Source organism: Takifugu rubripes, chromosome 8 (genome assembly GCF_901000725.2).
Source record: "Takifugu rubripes chromosome 8, fTakRub1.2, whole genome shotgun sequence".
Taxonomy (NCBI): Eukaryota; Metazoa; Chordata; class Actinopteri; order Tetraodontiformes; family Tetraodontidae; genus Takifugu; species Takifugu rubripes.
Genome location: NC_042292.1, coordinates 19,190,111 through 19,209,806, shown reverse-complemented (window position 1 = coordinate 19,209,806; position 19,696 = coordinate 19,190,111). Strand labels below are relative to the sequence as shown.

Below are 19,696 nucleotides of genomic sequence, written 5' to 3'. Positions count from 1 at the left end.
TCAACATCCGGAAGCCAAATGATCGACTCACCTAAAAGAATGAAATTCCCATCAGTTCCTAACGTTTCCGGACTCCACGAACCTTCGACTTTATATTTATTGTTTTAAACGATGTCTTGCAATGACCACTTCTGTCTACTAGATGGTGCCGGAAACGCAAAGTTTCGGTCACGTTGAAGGAAGAAGTAACCCAAATAAAGCTTTTGAGCTTAATAAGGAGTGGAACAGTGTTTTATACGTAAAATAACCGCAGAGTTATGAATATGTTAGCTGCAGGATTACACGCATTTAGTGAACTTGTGGTTCGTTTACTGTGAATCTTTTCCAGATTTAAACTTGGACGGTTTCTTTGATGCATCAGCATTTTAACATCTGCCATGTTGGATCCTAGCGGTTTCCACAAAGGTCAAAGGTGAGGGTGCGTGCACATGTTAAGCATGTGCATGGTCAGCGGCAGTAACCATGGTGACAGATGCTGAGCTCCCACTTTACTGGCACGTTAACGTTGGGATTCAAACTCAGTGACTCCCAGTTGGTGCTATAATAAAGTTTAAATATACAAATATCCAGCAGTAACGAGCTTCAGCTTCAGTCCGATCTGTTAGTCAATCAGTTTGGAATCACCATGGAGACGCCCGGTCCGATGCCCCTTTCCCCAAAGACCCGAACCAGCCCGGTTTGGTAGCGGTTGTGTTTATCCAGCACCTACGCACGGACCATGCTGGTTCCTTCCAGCTGTGGGTCGTTCAGTCAGCAGAAGCCACGATACAGGTGTGACTGGACATCCCACCAGTCGCAGCAGAAACGACTAAAATGTGAGCCACATGAGAAGGATTTAATTTAAACTTAAGCAAAACAAGCTTCAAAACTGACAATCGGGATTTAAAACAGGAGAAATCCAACATCAAGAAAAAAAAAAAAATACACAGAAAAACATCCTGGAACCTCAAACATGAGTCCATCGAATTTAATCCAACCTTGTTTAACTTGTTAACTTCAGGGGCCTGAAAGTGCCCAGAGAGCCCCCCCAACAGGAGGGTTCACCGTGTCAAACATCGACGATCGGGATTCTTCCCTTTGGAAAAACCACGGCGTCCTCAAACGTACGTGGCCCCGCCCCAGCACGCCACTTCCTGCCGAGGCCACAGGCCTCTTCCTGCCGCACACACAAAGCTGAGAAGTGATGAACTAAATGTGCAGAAGTTCAGATTGTGAACCCAATAAAAACGACCGAACTTCCAGAAAAAAAGAGTTACGAAGCCAAAACGACAGTCGGCTCTTTTATTCGCCGGTTCAGGAGCCAAAAGGTGAAAATGTGTCGTTTCGATCAGGGTTCTTCTGTGAAAAGAGGCTCAAAACCAAGAAAAAAAAGTTTCTCTTCTGAAACATAAAAATGTTTGAACACGAACGCTCAAAGATTTTTACTTTAATCAAATTTTCTGTTCAAACGATGGAATAAAATCTGAAAAATTGGGGGGGAAAAATGTTTTTTTAAGTGGCCAAAATGATGTTTCAGAGTTCGACAGTAGAAAAAGTGACGTCGATGAAGCGTTCGCGTTAAAGTGCGTCCAGCCTGAAGACTCCGTTTCCCAGAGTTCAACACTCCTCCACCACCGCGCCGGCCGAGGAGGCGTACAGTTTTCTCTTGACCAGTCGGAAACCTGGACTCAGCTTCAGTACGTGTCTGAAGGCGGGGACCGAAGCAGGCGCCCAGGAGGAACAGGTCGCGGAGGCTGGGCCAGGCGCCGCCGTCCTGCTTGAACACCAGCGTCAGCTCGAAGGTGGGCACCACGCTGCCGTCACACACGATCCGCTCCAGCCGCCTGCAGCCTTTGTCCATTTCCAGGTGAACGAAAAGGATGCAGCCGCGCAGCCCGCACGGCTCCCCGCACGCCAGCCGCAGGACCTCCCGGGCGATGCGCCGCGTCAGCGTCTCCGGCACCAGGACCGAGGAGCAGTGCAGCGTCGTCTTCTTGGCTCGCGACAGGCAGCTTTCCAACATGGAGGCCAGGTGCTGGCAGCTTCGGTCCTCGGCAACGTCGGCCGCCCTCCCGGGATCCGCCAGGCAGTGGTCCCAGAAGTCCAGTTCTGAGAATGAGAGAACAACATTAGCTTATAGCAGCTCTCCGGACAGTTTGAACCTAAAACTTTAATTCTGCAGCTGCTAAACCAAGATTGGCCGGTCACAACAGCTCAAATCGGTCGGGACGTGTGAGAAAGTGCATCCTGAGTGTAAATGATGTTTAAAAACACACATGAACAGAGAAAATGGCGTCACTCTGAGTTAATTAGCGCATAAATTTAGTGAAGAGGTCAAAGTTGATGTGTGACTGATTTAGTAGGCAACTTACAACTTTGCAAGTTCAAACAAGCTGCTTTGAAAGGCCTAAAAGCAGGTTTGGTTCCATAAAGCATGTTGTATTGTTCTGACCCGAGAGGAGCACAGGCGGAAGTGTCCGCCAGGTAAGCCCACCTCTCTCGATGCATGCCGGGTAATACTGTCGGTCAACGGGCTCCCAGACACAGTCGCTTTTACTCTTCAGGGTGCTTGTAGCAACCATGCTGCTGCTCTCTGTGGGCTCTTTTCCTGCGGAATCAGAGAAGCGACCACAACAGAAAATGAGGAACCGGAAATTGATCATGCCGAGCTACATAATCCTCAGGTGCCCCATTAACGCCCCACTCCACCAACCTAAGGGACGCTGCGTGGCAAATATGAAACAACTTACCTTAAATATAATTTAGAGTTAAAGTCAATTTAACCGATTAAATAATTATAATAAAATTACGTCTTTCACATCGACCCACGCACACAAACACACGGCAAACACACTGAATTAGCTGCGGCTTCTGAGGAATATTTATACACTCCGGCTCGGGTGACCACAGGGTTCGACCAATCACAGCACGGCCACTGAGCCCTTTCCCTATTGGCTGCTCAGTGACGTCCCCTCCGGGGTCTGACCAATGAGCGCGGAGGATGATCCTGTTGCTACGTGAGCGAGTGAAGCTGAAGGCAGAAGTTGAGGAAAAGTCAAAGCCTAAGTTTGTTAGTTTTAATCGATTCCAGAAATACACGTGAATAAGATCAATGGAAATAAATACGGGTCCTTTTTATTACGTGTTAAAGGCATCACAGGTTTAGCTGCCAAATGTTTGCTGAACCAGAAGTTTTGAACTGATAAATTTGAACTTAAGACTCCAAATGGCAAAAACCTGCAAGCTTTCATGTTTGAAACGAGCTGTAAAAGAGTGAAGCAGTTTTTCAGATGTTCCTTCAAACGCGTCTGAACGTCAGGCTGTAACTGGATCTGCAGCCTAGCGATGGAAACCAGTCACATGTTCCAGCTGGAGTCTCTGCAGCTCCACTCAACATTTGTGTCTGAGATCAAATGAACACGAGCAATATTGAATATTTGATTCTTTCAGGCTGATAAAGTCAGATTAGCCACTAAACCAGGTTGCTGAGACTCTTGGGAAACCTACGGGATCCACCCCCGCTAAAATGCTAACAAGCAAATGTGCTGAATATATGGGGCCTATAAAACATCCCATAATCTGGTTCTCTGGAGTGGGTTAGAAGTTCAGTGTCATTTACAGACTCTTGTTATAATTTCATTAGCTGGAGCAGCTCTAAGCTAGGTAGCTTCCAATGTTCTTCCTTTAGCAAAAACATCAAAGCTGACAGAAGATTCTGCCACTCTTTAGCTCCCAACACTCTTTAGCTCCCAACACTCTTTAGCTCCCGCTACGTTTTAGCTCCCAACACTCTTTAGCTCCCGCCACTCTTTAGCTCCCAACACTCTTTAGCTCCCGCTACGTTTTAGCTCCCAACACTCTTTAGCTCCCGCCACTCTTTAGCTCCCGCTACGTTTTAGCTCCCAACACTCTTTAGCCCCCAACACTCTTTAGCTCCCGCTACGTTTTAGCTCCCAACACTCTTTAGCTCCCGCCACTCTTTAGCTCCCGCTACGTTTTAGCTCCCAACACTCTTTAGCCCCCAACACTCTTTAGCTCCCGCTACGTTTTAGCTCCCAACACTCTTTAGCTCCCAACACTCTTTAGCTGCCGCTACGTTTCAGCTCCCGCTACGTTTTAGCTCCCGCTACGTTTCAGCTCCCGCCACTCTTTAGCTCGCGCCACTCTTTAGCTCGCGCCACTCTTTAGCTCGCGCCACTCTTTAGCTCCCGCCACTCTTTAGCTCCCAACACTCTTTAGCTCCCGCCACTCTTTAGCGCCCAACACTCTTTAGCTCCCGCCACTCTTTAGCTCCCAACACTCTTTAGCTCCCGCCACTCTTTAGCTCCCAACACTCTTTAGCTCCCAACACTCTTTAGCTGCCGCTACGTTTCAGCTCCCGCTACGTTTTAGCTCCCGCTACATTTCAGCTCCCGCCACTCTTTAGCTCCCGCTACATTTCAGCTTCTGCCACTCTTTAGCGCCCGCTACGTTTCAGCTCCCGCCACTCTTTAGCTCCCAACACTCTTTAGCGCCCTATTGTTTTAGCCCTGTCGGTACACTCAGGGTGCATCAGGGTGTCAGAACGCCTCAGCTTCAACCTTCACACATGAAAAACAACGTTCAGTTGAACCTCTGAGAATGTGAGAGCGTTGGAACCCACTGACACCCCCCCGTTTTCCACTTTTGGTAACATTTAGTTCTAAAGTTCTTTGGCATCGACACGTCATGTGACTGTTTTTAAGACAAATATATAGAGTAAGACGAGCCAAGAAGCTTAGCGTTGGCACGATTAGCATAGCAACAAAACACACTCGTAGGCTCTTCAAACATGGGATCGGATGGATTTCCTGCGGTGGGGGGAGCAGAAGGCAGGATGGATTTCTCACATGTGACCTGGTCCAAGCGACAGCTGGTGCTGAAGGATGGTGGCGAGTGGGGCAGGAACCGAGCCAGCCGGGGACCCGTTCCAGCAGGCTCAGCTTACAACAACACATTTAGAGAAGATCTCGGGATGTAGGTCAAAAAACACCAACATTTACCTCAAAATGGGATTCCAGTTCAAATAAACATCCGAAAACTGCCGAGTCAGCCTTTCCCGGTGAGAAAACTGCTGAGTCAGCGTTTGTGACCTGAATTGTGTTCTGTCTCCCTCTAGTGGCCATCGGGGGAATTTTAAACAAATTTAATTTATTCAACTTGCCTCCAAAATCCTTCTAGAAACATCTGCTTCGATAAACTTTAACCTTGAGAAGAAAGATAGCAGATTTACAACACAATAATTTAACATCTCCTGAACAGATTAAATCAGACTGAAAGATTTTGAAACGTTTATTGAGAAGAAAGTGTTAAAAACAAGAACAAATTTAGGCCAGAAAACGTTTTCAGTGTCTTAATATACAGTACAAACGTCTGAGATACTTTTAGAAAAGTTTGTCATTAAATTATAAAACCAGATGAATAAAAATGTTTAAAAAAAAAGTCATCAGGTTGTTTTAGAGGATTAAAGATCAGATTTGAGCTGTGACGACATTTACAAACACAGAACATAAAATGTTACAGCTCTCACAGCGACGCTGCTGCTCCTCTTCCTCTCCTCTTCTCCTCTTCATCACTTCTTCTCCTCTTCATCACTTCTTCTCCTCTTCATCACTTCTCCTCTTCATCTCGCAGCAGCTGAAAACCAACAAAGCAGAACTGTGATGTGAGCCCCGGCCAGCAGGGGGCAGCACCGCCCCACCTCCAGAGGTCACAGCGTGGAACCATAGAAAAGTGATTAAATCAGGATTTGGAGCATTTTAAGCTAAAGCTTGTGAGAACGTCCTCAGCCGGATTCCTCCGGCCTGACTCACTTCCTGGACGAGGAGCGGAAGGTGGGACAGGCCGGACCGCCGGGACAGCGGCCTCAAACCCGGAGCGCTCTGACATTTAGCGGCTGCACAATGGCCCCGTCAGAAATAGCGTGTTTATGTTAGGAAGCGGCGAGCGGCCAGGCCCTGCTGCTTGTTGGAGGGCGGCGGCGCCCAGGCACAGGAAACGTTCCGCTGGCGAGCGCGCGCCCGCGGCACAATGAGGCATCAGTCCGTCGCCTCCCTGGGACAAAGCAACGCTCCGAAGGAACCAGCTCTCTCACCGTTCTCGTCCCCGGCCGATGACTTCACGCCGAGCAGCATGACGCCATCTTTGGCGCTCTCGGGTCGGCTCTGGAAGGACGCGCTGCGCCGGAGGGAGGAGCAACGTGTGAGACCTGACAGCGCTTCACAGCCACACAACAAAGCCGCACTTACTTCTCCATTCCCGTGTCCATGATTTCTGTGGGAGCAGCAACAAACACGTCACCGCGGTGTTCAGGCCGAGAGCCGCCATTTTGAAATGGCGCCTACCTGTCTGGCCGTGGACCTTCTTGCTCCGGAACTTGAGGTAAATGGCGGCGGCGGCGGCGACGACCAGAAGGGCCGGCAACAAGATCCACCACAGCTGCTTGTCTGAGGGATAAATCAGAGGATCATGGGCAGGAGCACGTCGTCATGGCAACGGTCGGCAGCCGGCGCCGCTCGGCGAGGAAAAATCGTGAGAAAAAAGGAGCGGAAAGCCTCCTTCCTTTACCTGACTGGGCGGTTTTCCTGTCACTTCCTGTCTGAGAACCTGCCGACACACGTTGGGCGTTTTAGTAGCAGCTGAGATGCTAACGTAGCATCGTAGCATCACAGACGCAAAACTTACCAGCGCCGCTGTCTGGAGAGGCCGTCAGGGGCGGCGCTAGCGCGTTAGCATAGCGTTAGCACAGGCGAGATGGCGTCACTCATCGCAGAGAAAAACAAGAATCAGTGTGTGTGTGTGTGTGTGTGTACCTGTGGTGGGAGTGGCTCCACCTGTGGTGGGAGTGCCTCCACCTGTGGTGGGAGTGGCTCCACCTGTGGTGGGAGTGGCTACACCTGCGGGCAGAAAGAACCTTTCATCAAAGACTAAAGCGTCTTTCATCTCTCTCTTTCGTGGTTGCTCACCTTTGTTGTCGTCGGTCATCTTCGTCTCTCCTGGATTCAAAGTTCGCAAAAGTGAAGAATTATTTTCACGTCCGGATTTTTGTCGTTATTAAACACGTCGGATGTCAAACCTGGAGCGTGGGGAGTGGCTGTTGCCATGGTGACGGTCTGCTTGGTGGTTGACGGAGCTGCTGTTTTATCTGCCAAAAGAAGAAGAAGAGTTTCAGCCACGCGTTTGGGGCGACTCCGCCGTGGCCGTTGCTCCGCCCACCGACCGGTCCGCCGCCCTCCGCTGGTCGTCAGGACCGTGGACGTCTGAGCGGAAGCTGCCGGTGCCGCTGGCGGCGCCGAGTTCGGGGGCGTTGCCGAAGGTGCCGTTGCTGGATCCAACGTGGTGGCGTCAGTTTCAGTTGCCTGTTGGGTTGTTGGTGCCGTCGCTGTTTCCGCGGCAACGGCAGAAGTCGAGGCAACTATCAGTTCAGTTGCTGTTGCTGTTGTTGCTGTTGCTGTAGTTGCTGTTGCTGTTGTTGCTGTAGGTGCTGCAAAGACACGACAGACACAGGTGAACACGCAGGACAGACATAGGTGGCAAAGGTCAAAGGTCAGCGACGCCTGCAGACAAGCGCGATCGTCTTAGCTGCAGCTGAGTTGCTCCAATTGTTCCCGTTTGGCTCAACTTTAAAGTCCAGAGTTGGAGGACCTGACCCGGCGCGTCCGACTCGGGGTCAAAGGTCAAAGGTTCAGTGATTTCCTCCGTTTGAAGCAACGCAGCAACCGGGACCTGCATCCTGTTGCAGACACCATTGTTGACCCAACAGCCCAACTTCCTGTCCCGACCTCCGTCTGGAGCGCCAGGATCGTCGGGAGGAAACTGGCAACGGAGCGTCAACCAACCGCAGCAACAACTGAAATACGCGATGGTTCTGCCAAGTTGCTCAGCAACAACGTTGCTCCAGCAGAAACTCGGGTTGTTGCTGTCGTTGTTGCTTCCTCCTGCAGCCAGTTGTTGGGTTGGCGGCCGTTTCCTCCAGATGTTTATGGATGCGAGCAGATTTCCACCCTCAGGACAATAATCTGTGGCAACGTTAACAGCTGGGCAACAAGGCAACAGTAGGGCAACAGCTGGGCAACAGTAGGGCAACAGCTGGGCAACAGCAGGGCAACAGCTGGGCAACAAGGCAACAGTAGGGCAACAGCTGGGCAACAGTAGGGCAACAGCTGGGCAACAGCAGGGCAACAACAGGGCAACAGCAGGGCAACAACAGGGCAACAATAGGGCAACAACAGGGCAACAGTAGGGCAACAGCTGGGCAACAGCAGGGCAACAGCTGGGCAACAAGGCAACAGTAGGGCAACAGCTGGGCAACAGTAGGGCAACAGCTGGGCAACAGCAGGGCAACAACAGGGCAACAATAGGGCAACAACAGGGCAACAGTAGGGCAACAGCTGGGCAACAGTAGGGCAACAGCTGGGCAACAGCAGGGCAACAACAGGGCAACAATAGGGCAACAACAGGGCAACAATAGGGCAACAGCTGGGCAACAGTAGGGCAACAGCTGGGCAACAGCAGGGCAACAACAGGGCAACAATAGGGCAACAACAGGGCAACAATAGGGCAACAGCTGGGCAACAGCAGGGCAACAGCAGGGCAACAGTAGGGCATCAACAGGGCAACAATAGGGCAACAGCTGGGCAACAAGGCAACAATAGGGCAACAGCTGGGCAACAAGGCAACAATAGGGCAACAGCAGGGCAACAGTAGGGCATCAACACGGCAACAATAGGGCAACAGCAGGGCAACAATAGGGCAACAATAGTGCAACAACTGGGCAACAGAGCAACAGCAGGGCAACAACAGAGCAACAACAGGGCAACAGCTGGGCAACAGCTGGGCAACAACAGGGCAACAGCTGGGCAACAACAGGGCAACAGCTGGGCAACAACAGGGCATCAACAGGGCAACAATAGTGCAACAACTGGGCAACAGAGCAACAGCAGGGCAACAACAGAGCAACAACAGGGCAACAGGGCAACAGCTGGGCAACAACAGGGCATCAACAGGGCAACAATAGTGCAACAACTGGGCAACAGAGCAACAGCAGGGCAACAACAGAGCAACAACTGGGCAACAGGGCAACAGCTGGGCAACAGCAGGGCAACAACAGGGCAACAGCTGGGCAACAACAGGGCAACAGCTGGGCAACAACAGGGCAACAACAGGGCAACAGAGCAACAGGCGGCCACGGTAGTTTTTAATGATTAACTGACAGATTCTCAGATGTAATAAACATAATAAACATAATAAATTTGGGGTTTTGTTGTAAACAAATTTAAAATGAAACAAATTTAACTCAACTACCTTTAACAGAATAAACTAAACTGAGTGTCTGATGGTCTCTATGGTAACGGCTGATCTGTATCTCTGAACAACAAAGAAGATCAAAGTAGAACCAAAGTAGAACGTGTCTCAGATCAAAAGAGGTTCCTTTCACTTCTCTTTGATGTTCTGAAGGATCTGGATCTGGACCCGGTTCTCTCACCTGTTGCCAGAACCTGTGCGGACGCCATCAGGAGCAGGACGGGAACGCCGGCGGTCTTCATGGTGGATCCTGAACACCCAGCGATGGGAGAGTGAAGGCGTGTGAGCTGGAGCGCCGCGGCGCTCATTCCTGCACTTCCTGTAGATAAAGAAGGGGCGGAAACCCGCGGGAGGGGGGCGCCGGCGCTGACGACACCAGTTCCTGCTGGAACGCTGCCCTGGAGCAGGACAGCCCTTTGGATCGGAGGGGAACCAAAAGGTTCTGCAGGACTCTGATGGGATGCGTGGAGATGATTCACACGTGGTCGTTTATCAGAGTTCTGCTCCGATAATCGCCGCTGCTGTTCGGAGCGCCAAAAAAACAGGAAGTCGGACTCCACTTCCTTTGGTTTCAGCATTGTTTGATTTTGGCAACTTGATGCAACTAATCAGCCAGAGTTGCGAGGCGTGAGGCGAACCTGGCCCCCGCCGCCTCCCCGGGCCCCCACGTCCACGGCAGCCATCTTGGACCGCGTTCCCAGTTTAATCACCGCCGTCGTAAAGGTTGAGGAGGAGGAAACACCTGCGAGGAGCAACTTCCTCGACATAACGAGCAATTCCGGCTTCTTGTTGACGCTACACAAGCACCTTATTAGCTTAGCTTCCTTTGTTCTCCGTCAACCTGTGCGGTCGCTGGCGCGTGTGGGTAGCAGCAGTTAGCGACGGTAGCTAGCTGGGGTTCATTCTGTTCTCTGCTAGGCTACATTTAGAGCAGCGCTGATGCTAATGCTTTAGCTAATTGCTGACATGTTGCACGTGAAGCTGCAGCGGATGCTAATCCAGCTAACAGCCAACAGGTTTTTGCTAGTTTCCCGTCGTGCCGGTTTGACCCCCCCGACCTCGGCCGCCATTGTGCGCGTCTTGGACTTCCCCTCAGACTCGGGCGCCGCTGGCGAGGCCACTTCCTGTCCGGGTCCTGTCTCTAAAATAAGGAATCTGCGAGCGGCTGTGCATTCACCTTTATTTGACACGGTTGCATATTTGGGCGGCGTTGGCGCTCCGGCACACAGACACATACAGGAGAAGCGTCGTGGTTTCAAGTTGAACGTCATGCACATTTTTATTGAACAGTTCTATAAAATACTTCAGAGTTGCGAGTGCATGCCGCCCCGGAGCTCCGTTACAAAAGCAAGGCGTCGCTGGAGTGAATTACTCGGGCACTTAAGCAAGTTCTTTAAAAAAGATCAAAGGATTCTTTTTGCTTCATCTTAAAGTGTTGACGTATCAAAGCTGGAACGAATATACAAAGCAGGTCCAAATAATGATGGGATGGAGGCGGGAATAACGGGAACAATCACGTTTCTGTGGCACATGGACAGAACAGAACCGGGTACCGCTGACGCACAAACAGCTAGCATGCAGAGTTACACGCGTAACCGCACACACCTCACGACAATCGTCAAACATGCTCAACGGGCCACGAGCGCGCCCACGAGCGCGCCCACGAGCGCGGCCCGTCTCAGATCATTAAATGCTTCACTTACAAAAGAAGGCATAGAGCGCGGCGGCGCCGGTCCGAATACGCGGGAATATCCAGTAAATATGTCGACTAAAGCAGATTATGATTCGAACGGCGTGGCGGCGGCGCGAGCTGGCCCCGCCCACCGCGTTAGAAAACATGCATAGGCAGACACGTTATCCTATTCTCTGGTTTTTACACAATATAGCGTCTCTACTTCTTCTTAAACTTTGTTCGCGATACTTAAAAAGAGAAAAATCAACACTCATTTCCAGCAAGCGACGATAAATCGGCCCCCGAGACCAAAAACAAACCCCCAACGAAAATTCCAGTTGTGAAACTCGAGAGACGCGAGTGGCGGCGAGTTAACGAGCAGGTAGAGAGGAGCATCAGGTCGGCGCCCACAGGAACCTGAGGTCAGCGAATATGTACAGAACCAGCAAACCGGCCTTTTGGGCGCTTTCGCCACATTCCTGTTTAAGACCAAATTCCCGTCGGAGGAGCAAACAATAAATATCCTGGTTAAAAACCCGCCGCGCCGCTTTAGTGCTGTGATCTTGTAAACTTTTTGGCTGTAAAAGGGTCCAGAAAAACCGAAGACGAAGACGTCAGCTTCCGTCTTCGTCTCCAGGCGGCGGCGGAACCCAAGCGTGAACGTTCGGAATCGACGATGGACGACCAACTAATAATCTGAAGACTAACGCGTGAGATGTCCGTTCCTCTCCTTCGCCCTCGGCCCCCGTTACCGCGGTGACTGGCTGCCGGGGGGCGGGGCCTCACCCCGGCCGCCGGCCCTTCACTGGACGCCGCCGCTGGTGCTCCCTCTGGCGTCCGTGCCGTTGGTCTCCGGCGACAGCGCCTTGTTGAGCGAGTTGAGGCTGGCGTCGGACGGCAGGGCGTCGCGCCGCGGCGGCATCCGCTCGTTGATGCGGTCCAGACCTTTGGCCTCCTCGAAGCTCGTGATCTTGTGCTGCGGCGAGAAGCCTTTGATGGCTGTCGGGAGAAGAGTGGGAGGAGTCAGGGGCAGGTGCAGTAGTGGGCGGGCTCAAAAGATGACTGAATGGCGTGGGGGGGGGGGGCTCACACACACTGTCTGTCGACATGAAAAAAACGTTCACACCAACAAATTAGCTGATCTAAACTTTCACACAAATCCACGCAGGAAAAAGGTGCTAGCATGGCGTGCTAACGTAGCACGCACACGTCAGGGTTTAAGAATTGAGCTCTGAGAGAGGAATTTCTCCATTTCAGCTACGTTAGCATCTAGCATCGCTCATTTGGCGCTGGGGTCGACAAGCTAGCAGCGTTAATCCTGCTTTCACCAGTAAAAACGTCAACAGGAGTCGGGCACATTAGGGACCAGCTGAGGACCCCGAACATCCACGTCGACCCGTCACGTTTACCGCTAATCTAAAAATGATGACGAATGAAAGAGAAATGATCAAAGAGGAGGAGGGGATCAAAGAGAGGGTGGAGCCACACACGTCCACACGGGAGAACTAGCTTGAGCTAACGTACAGGGACACGACAGAGGAGGTCGCGGTGCTAACCACTTGTTTCGTCTGACGGGAGCATGCAGCAAGAATTCCGGCCAGGGAATTTCGCCTGGGAATCGTTTGGGTTTGATCCGATTTTTCCTGAAGCCGGTGACAGACGGCGCTCGCCCGGCAGCCGGAAAATGGCTGCCGCGCGAGCGTTGCCATAGCAACAGCTCCCGTGACTGCACGGCTTTGAGAAACAATTGGAGGAGGGGACGTGGCGGCTAGCGTGGTGGCTAGCATGGTGGCTAGCGTGGTGGCTAGCATGGCGGCTAGCGTGGTGGCTAGCATGGTGGCTAGCGTGGTGGCTAGCATGGTGGCTAGCGTGGCGGCTAGCCTAGCGGCGTTGCTGCATAGCACAGGTCAGACGCAGGTTATTAGCAGCTGACAGGAGAGGTCACGACACAGGAGAACCACAGGGGGGAAGCAGAGTCTCGACACCACGACTGTTCCTACACAGTTCCAACGTAAATAGCAGCTACAACCGCTATTTAGCTCGCAGTTGAGGTTGTTCTTGCCCGGAAGGTCAATCGAGAGGTTGACGCCAATTTTGGAGGTTTGTTTTGGTTCTCCGGCTGGTTCAGATTCAGCTGGTCGAGACTGGCGGAACGTTGAGGGAACAGCAACAACAAAACACAACTGCTTCTGCTGTTTCAAAGGGAACGCCACGGCTCCAGCTTCCGTAGCAAGACTTCAGCGCGGCGTGAGGGCGGAGCTACAGAGGCGGACTCCTGCCTCCACGTGTTGGCTTCTGCTGGAGGTGGGCGGAGTTTGGCGCAACCTCGTGGTCACGCGACCCCCTGGGGAGGCGAACGCTAGCGTGACACGGTTAGCCTCGCGCTCACGCGACCACCGGGTGTGTCGGCTGAAGTCCTTGCTGGGAAGCCCCGCCCCTTTCAAACACGTGACAACAGGATTTCCTTTTGTTGCTGCCGGCACAGGTGGTTAGCCCAAACACCCAAACACAGTCTAATCAAGCACCAGCCAGATGGATGAAACTCGGTGGAGACCCCTGCCTGTTGCCACGGCGACAACAGACCCATTTACCTTCGTCAGCCTCAATGGCTTCAACAGTAGCTGAAGAGAAGAAGAAGGTTCAGAACCAGAGAGACGTGAGAGGATTCAGTTTGTGTCCCAGCAACAAGTCAGAGAGCAACAAACACAGAAAGGTGCAACGAGCAGGAGGCGGAGCTCCGGCTCCGGACAGGAAGTGACCTCGTGGAGGTCGACCGTACCACTTACCCACGCGAAGGCGCCGGTGCACAGATGCATGATGGGAGAACGCCCGGGCTAAAAGGCTCAGCATCCCTGTGCTAACGGCGTTACGCTAATGCCGGCGTTAAGCTAATGCCTGAAATGATCCTCGACTGCCGAGCTAACAGCTAACGATGGCTAAAATGGCGATTCTCCGCCGGTGAAAGAAAGGAAAGAAAAAGCTGAGAACAGAAGCTACGAGGCATCAGAGGAGGCCGGGCCGGTTCTGGGGCGGCGGCGGATCCGGGTCACTCACCGTTCTGCAGCTTCTCTCTGCCGCCGGACAGAACGCCGCTGGGCAGCATCCCCGTGGGAGTCAGACCCTTCAGCGTCAGCACGCTCTCGCTCTCCTCTCTGGAAGAGGCAGAAACCACCGTAATTAGCGGCTACCGCGGCGGCTCGCCTCCACCCGTCGGGACCAAGACGCACCTGAGCACCGAGAACACCCGGGCCATCTTCCCGATGGCGCGGATCTTGTTGCGGATCACCTCCTTACGGGCAGAAGCCGTGGCACCTGCAGGGGTCAGAGGTCACACACACTTTGGCTCAGACTTTAGCTACGGCTGTTAGCTGACAACAGTTACCTGGACCCTGGTCCAACAGGATGTGACATCACTGCTCTGTGACATTAATAGCGTTCATTTAAGTTAGCCAGCTCGCTTCTTTAGCCGTCACGTTCTCCGCTCCGCACACATTACCATAGCAACCATACAGCCGTGGCTGTTGGCGTGCAGCTAAGCTGTGGAGGTGGGTCACCTGATGGACCTGGTAAACAACTTCGAACAGAAGCTTCTCAGGGCAAAGCTAGCTGGTTAGCATGCTAACGTCAGTGAAATAGTGCAGCAACATCTGCATAACGTCCAACAAAGTTCAATTATTCTGGTGAGCGACTGCACACAGGCGTCACGCTTGTACCTTTTTTAGGGGGATAAATTAGCTGTCCTTCTCATGAAAGACCCCCCGCAGAGAAGACAAGAGAGAGGACAGAGAGTCAGTGGGTGGCGGCGGAATGAAAGGAGGCGACACGAAAGAAAGAAGCACGAAAGAAAAGTGACGCCTTCAACACAAAAGTCTGGAAAACAGGAGAGAAACATTAGACGCAGAAAAACAGAAGAAATGAGGAACATCAAAGAAAGAAAGATCAATGGGCGTTTGAAGTAATGAGGGACATTGGACTGGATGCGTGAGAGTCCACGTGCATGTGCACGTGAAGGCTGCAGATCAGCGGACAACAGGAAGCTCTTTTCAGCTCTTAGTGACTTCCTGTTTACGTCCCGAGCGTGATCCTCCATCACTGAGCTTAAACGCCAGAGTGGCGGCGGCGTTAAGCTAGCGCGGTCACGCGGCGCCCCCCGGTGGCCACCTTACCGTCCAGCTCCTCGTCTGTGGTCAACTCGTCGTTGGAGCAGATGCTCAGAACGTTCACCAGCATCTCCGTCACTGCGAGAACAAAGGAAAGGTGAGCGCCAACGCAGCCTTTGATGGTCGCTTCGGCCGCGCAGCGGCGCCGTGATGGACGCCTCGGCCGCGCAGCGGCGCCGCTCACCTTTCTCTCCCACGAAGGGCAGCGACCAGGTGAACACGTCCATGAAGTTGGGCAGCCAGTACGGGTGAGGCGAGCAGTTGAACTGTCGGATGTTCATCACGTTGTTCTCGTACTTCAGCACCGCCGCTGCAAACAGCAGATCAAAGAGATCAAAGGCTTGAACCCCTGTTAGCTTAGCTAGCTTAGCCTGTGGAGGAATATGAGCCGGTGTCACAGCGCAGCTCCGTTAGCATCTGTTAGCATCGGAGCTAAAGGTTCTAGCGGCTCCTGGCAGCTCTGCAGGCTCTTTCAGTCATTGGGGGGGGGGTCATTAATTACGTTACCATGGTGACAGTGACGAGGGCACCTTGTTTGGCTTCATCTGAGCCCTGGAAGTTTTACAGGAAGTGACATCAGTGTGCTTCAACTCCTCGCCACAAGATCAGCTGCTGATGCGCCGGCCCAGATGGGGGGGGGGGGGGGGGGGGGGGACACCGAGGCCGGGTCGCCGCCCCCAGGGGGGGGGGCTTTCCTGGCGCTGACTCGCTCCGGCCAGGAATAGCAGGTCATCAAAGCTGGAATCCCAGGTAGCGGAACGATCCAGGGAGGCAGGAGGAGGAACCTTTGGAAGCTGGCTCCGCCCCTCCACAGGAAGTCTCCTCCCTCAGCAGCAGGAAGTGCACCATCCCACCTCAAGTTATCCCTCCTCACCCCACTAGGGGTCGCCCACACCCCAGTGCTGTCGCCAGAGAGCAGGCTGGCTGCCATGGCAACGCAGACCCAGCGAGGCCACGCCTGCTCATGAATGATTCATGAGCGGCCTGCAGCAGGTTTCCCCAGTAACCACGGTGATTAAGTGGTGCTGGGATGTGGAGGGTTTTCCCAGAGTCCTGCAGTCTCCATCTGAGACTCCCCTCCCAGGGAGGAAGTCCGCTGCAACACTTCCTGCTTCTAAAGCGCCAGGATGAGGTGAGGCGGTTCATCATCACCAGGCAGGAAGTGGGCCCACGTGGGGGCGGCGGCGGCGGCGGCGGCGGCGTGCTAACAGGTGGGGAGTGGATCTATCCCATCGATCCTTCGGGGCCCCGCGGGGGAAATGAATCCTCGGCGGCGGCGGCGGCGGCGGCACTTTGTTTCCTTTCTGCTGCATCAGGCTTCAGCCGCAGACCCGGGACCAGTCGGTACCGACGCAGCGTTCCATGAATCCACAACAATCGCACGCGCGCCTGCCAAGAGCCCCGCCCAATCGCACGCGCGCCTGCCAAGAGCCCCGCCCCCCCGCAGCACTGCAGCGAAAACTGCGGCTCCACGGCCAGGAGGCGCTCGGGGCGACCACGGACAGCCGGGCGGCGCCCACGCCGCGCCCACGCTGGTCATCACTCACAGAAAATAGGAGGGGAGCGACTCGTGACAGAGGCTCCGCCCACGCCGGCGGGTGCTGCTAACAGAGGAGGCCGGTCCAACCACAGCGGCGTGACGGACGCCATCACGGGGCCGAGGCGGCGATGGGAGGAGCCCCGCAGCTGGACCTTTACCCCCCCGGCTCAGCCTCCTGGCGTTTGCCAGCAAAATGGCTGCCAGGGCTAAAAGGAGCGTCGTCACCTGTCTGTCTGTTTGTTTGTTTGTTTGTTTGTTTGTGCTGCCGTCTGCTGACTCGGGGCTCTGGAAGATGAGCTGGCACCCGACAAATGGGACGCTAATAATAAACACTGGACCGGGCGGGCAGAGCGCCACGCTGGAGAGGAGAGAGGAGCAGAACCAGAACCTGCTGAACCAGCAGAACCAGCAGAACCTGCAGAACCTGCAGAACCTGCAGAACCACCTGAACCAGCAGAACCAGTAGAACCTGCAGAACCTGCAGAACCACCAGAACCAGCAGAACCTGCAGAACCTGCAGAACCACCAGAACCACCAGAACCACCAGAACCACCAGAACCACCAGAACCACCAGAACTACCAGAACCACCAGAACCACCAGAACCACCAGAACCACCAGAACCACCAGAACCACCAGAAGGCTCTCATGGCTGCCCTCCTCCTCCCCTTGTGCCCCCCCAATGTCTGTTCTCGAGGGGAGAATAGAGGCCGCCTCGACCACGCTAACGCTAACGCTAACGCTAACGCTAACGCTAACGCTAACGCTGCTTCCTACCTTTGTTGTTGTACACGTCCAGGTAGTTTGGAGCAGAGAAGATGGTGATGAGCGAGGGGAAGCCGGTGGTCTGGCTCTTCCGGTACATACGATATCTGAGCACGGAGACAAACGCAGCCTGTTAGCAGCAGGTTTCCCCCTGGAAACGCAGACACTAAAGCTAACTAGCATTAGCACAGTCACTGTGAAAAGATGCTAACAGCTAAAACCTTCGGCCCTTTGCCGCGCTAACGCTAACGACAGAGATGAAAGGCACTTACCCAGCATCCTGTGCTTCGTGGGCTCGGATGACGGATAATAAGTTGTTGTGTTGGAGGAAGTCGCAGACGGCCGGGTAGCTGTGGAGACACACTCGCTTTACTCCCGAACGGAGCCGGAACAACTCAACGCGTCTCACAGGTCACATGTCCAAACGGACGGCGGCCTCACCGCTAACCGCCGCCGATAGCTTCAGACACCTGTGGGACTGGATATCTGACACATGCTAAACCCTGCTACGATGTGCGGGTTAGCCTGGCTAGCATGAAATGTATGTGGTTAATTCATCATTAACCACAGGGGGAAACCATGGCAACAGCCATCCCACAGATTCACGTGCAATTACTGTCGCCGCCACAAGAGGGCGCCAGTCTCGCTGCAGGTTTGTCATGACGATGAAATCACTGTTTATCAAGTAGAATCAGGTGACGTTCCATCCAAGACACCCGACTGTTAGCACACTAGCATGCTAATAACCTCCTGGAGCTGCAGCACGTTGCCACAGCAACATTTCAGCTGACAACTGTTCAAGTAACAACTGTGCGTTAGAAACGAACCAGAGGACGACTGGAGGCGTCGTCCACTCGCCATTAATCAGCGGCGTTGCTGCGTAGCGACGGAACAGCCGCAGCGGCCGCGAGTCGTCCCGGCTCGACGCCTCCGCCAGCTCACAGAACAACAATAAACAACGCCGCGCTGGTTCTGATGCATTAGCTTAAAGGCACGAGCATCTGGAGTCGTACCAGCAGCTACAAACACAGAATTGGCCTGTGAAATGGGGGGAGGGGGCGGAGCTAAAGTCTAAGCCACGCCCCATCAATGCGTTTATGAAAGTGTTGCGCACGAGCCTGAGGCACTCTGGGAAATTACTGGCTCCGCCCAGCAGCAGCGGCCGAACCCCTAAAGGGGCGGGGCCACGCTCACCTGTAGAAGTAGGAGCAGCCTCGCACCGTGTTGTGGGTGAAATGCTCCTGGCTCTTCTCATTACCAAAGTCCTCCAGAGGGTCGGACCACAGCAGGTCACACATGGGCCCGTAGGCCGGGGGCTCCTTAAACCGGTCCAGCTGAGGGGGCAGACACAGCCTTTAGAGGGGGAGGGGGGGAGAGGGGGGGAGGGAGGGAGGGAGGGGGAGAGGGAGAGAGAGAGGGAGAGAGAGGGAGGGAGGGGGGGGAGGGAGGGGGAGGGAGAGGGGGGGAGAGAGGGAGGGAGGGAGGGGGAGAGGGAGGGGAGGGAGAGAGGGAGGGAGAGAGAGGGGGGGAGAGAGGGGGGGAGGGAGGGGGGGAGGGAGGGAAGGGAGGAGGGGGAGAGGGGGGGGAGAGAGGGAGGGAGAGAGGGAGGGGGAGAGGGAGGGAGGGAGAGAGGGAGGGAGAGGGGGAGGGAGAGAGGGAGGGAGGGAGGGGGAGAGGGAGGGGGAGGGAGAGAGGAGAGAGGGGGGGAGAGAGGGGGAGGGAGAGAGAGGGGGGGGGGAGAGGGAGGGAGGGAGGGGGGGAGGAGAGGAGGGGGAGGGAGGGGGGGAGAGGGGGGAGGGGAGGGGGGGGAGGGGAGGGGGGGAGAGGAGGGAGGGGAGGGGAGGGGGAGAGGGAGGGGGGGAGGAGGGGAGGGTTTGGAGGGAGGGGGAGAGGGATGGGAGGGAGGGAGGGAGGAGAGGGAGGGAGAGAGAGGGAGGGAGGGGGGTAGAGGGGAGGGAGCGATGGGAGGGAGGAGGAGCGGGATGGGAAGGAGAGCGGGGGGGAGGAGAGGGAGGGGAGGGATGCAGGGAGGAGAGATGGGAGGGAGAGAGGGAGGGAGAGACGAGGGGGGCGAGAGGAGGGGGAGAGGGAGAGGGAGGGGGAGAGGGAGGGAAGGGGGGAGGAGAGGGAGGGAGAGGGGGAGAGGGAGAGGGGGAAGGGGAGGGAGAGGGGGAGGGAGAGGGAGAGGGAGGTAGAGAGAGGGGGGGAGGGGGGGAGGGAGGGGGGAGGGGAGGGGGGAGGGAGAGGGAGGGAGAGAGGAG

At 54.5% G+C, this 19,696-nt stretch overlaps 3 protein-coding genes across 6 annotated transcripts in view; all 3 read right to left on the bottom strand.

The window, feature by feature from the left end:
• Positions 1 to 816: 816 nt before the first annotated feature.
• LOC101070561 (DNA damage-inducible transcript 4-like protein) lies at positions 817 to 2,895 on the bottom strand. Its single transcript, XM_003978615.3, is given in 4 exon segments — positions 817 to 1,698; positions 1,700 to 2,088; positions 2,474 to 2,587; positions 2,730 to 2,895. Coding segments are annotated over 3 exon segments (579 nt in total). The 5' UTR covers positions 2,562 to 2,587; positions 2,730 to 2,895; the 3' UTR covers positions 817 to 1,596.
• A 2,378-nt stretch (positions 2,896 to 5,273) lies between these two features.
• On the bottom strand, positions 5,274 to 10,313 carry LOC105418882 (flocculation protein FLO11-like). Of its 4 annotated transcripts, none has more exons than XM_011619976.2 (11): positions 9,482 to 10,313; positions 7,217 to 7,480; positions 7,073 to 7,141; positions 6,963 to 6,992; positions 6,810 to 6,893; positions 6,682 to 6,717; positions 6,565 to 6,603; positions 6,342 to 6,443; positions 6,246 to 6,270; positions 6,092 to 6,174; positions 5,274 to 5,634 (listed from the first exon to the last, which is right to left on the bottom strand). In XM_011619976.2, exons 1-11 carry the CDS (start codon positions 9,876 to 9,878, stop codon positions 5,621 to 5,623), a joined length of 1,143 nt encoding a protein of 380 aa, XP_011618278.2. In that variant the 5' UTR covers positions 9,879 to 10,313; the 3' UTR covers positions 5,274 to 5,620. The 4 variants fall into 4 exon arrangements, with proteins under 4 accessions (XP_011618278.2, XP_011618280.2, XP_011618279.2 ...); XM_011619978.2 differs by having other exon boundaries at positions 6,682 to 6,693; XM_011619977.2 differs by having other exon boundaries at positions 6,831 to 6,893.
• Positions 10,314 to 10,463: 150 nt separating this feature from the next.
• The window catches only part of LOC101073266 (serine/threonine-protein phosphatase 2B catalytic subunit alpha isoform), a 39,411-nt gene continuing 30,178 nt past the window's right edge, over positions 10,464 to 19,696 (bottom strand). Inside the window, exons 2-11 of the mRNA XM_029839553.1 lie at positions 18,630 to 18,788; positions 17,708 to 17,785; positions 17,448 to 17,542; positions 15,317 to 15,442; positions 15,139 to 15,210; positions 14,686 to 14,712; positions 14,200 to 14,284; positions 14,027 to 14,124; positions 13,564 to 13,593; positions 10,464 to 11,971 (exon numbers count right to left, since the gene is read on the bottom strand). Coding sequence (XP_029695413.1) covers positions 11,775 to 11,971; positions 13,564 to 13,593; positions 14,027 to 14,124; positions 14,200 to 14,284; positions 14,686 to 14,712; positions 15,139 to 15,210; positions 15,317 to 15,442; positions 17,448 to 17,542; positions 17,708 to 17,785; positions 18,630 to 18,788 — 967 coding nt within the window. The 3' untranslated portion in view covers positions 10,464 to 11,774. The remainder of the gene's footprint in view (positions 11,972 to 13,563; positions 13,594 to 14,026; positions 14,125 to 14,199; positions 14,285 to 14,685; positions 14,713 to 15,138; positions 15,211 to 15,316; positions 15,443 to 17,447; positions 17,543 to 17,707; positions 17,786 to 18,629; positions 18,789 to 19,696) is intronic.

Excerpts from the sequence above, each read along its gene's own strand:
- LOC105418882 (XM_011619976.2), bottom strand. The coding sequence starts at position 9,878 with ATGCTGAAACCAAAGGAAGTGGAGTCCGACTTCCTGTTTTTTTGGCGC. Across the intron at positions 7,481-9,481 it reads CGCACAGGTTCTGGCAACAG|CACCTACAGCAACAACAGCA; the intron begins GTGAGAGAACCG and ends GTGTCTTTGCAG. Across the intron at positions 6,271-6,341 it reads GAAGGTCCACGGCCAGACAG|AAATCATGGACACGGGAATG; the intron begins GTAGGCGCCATT and ends CTGCTCCCACAG.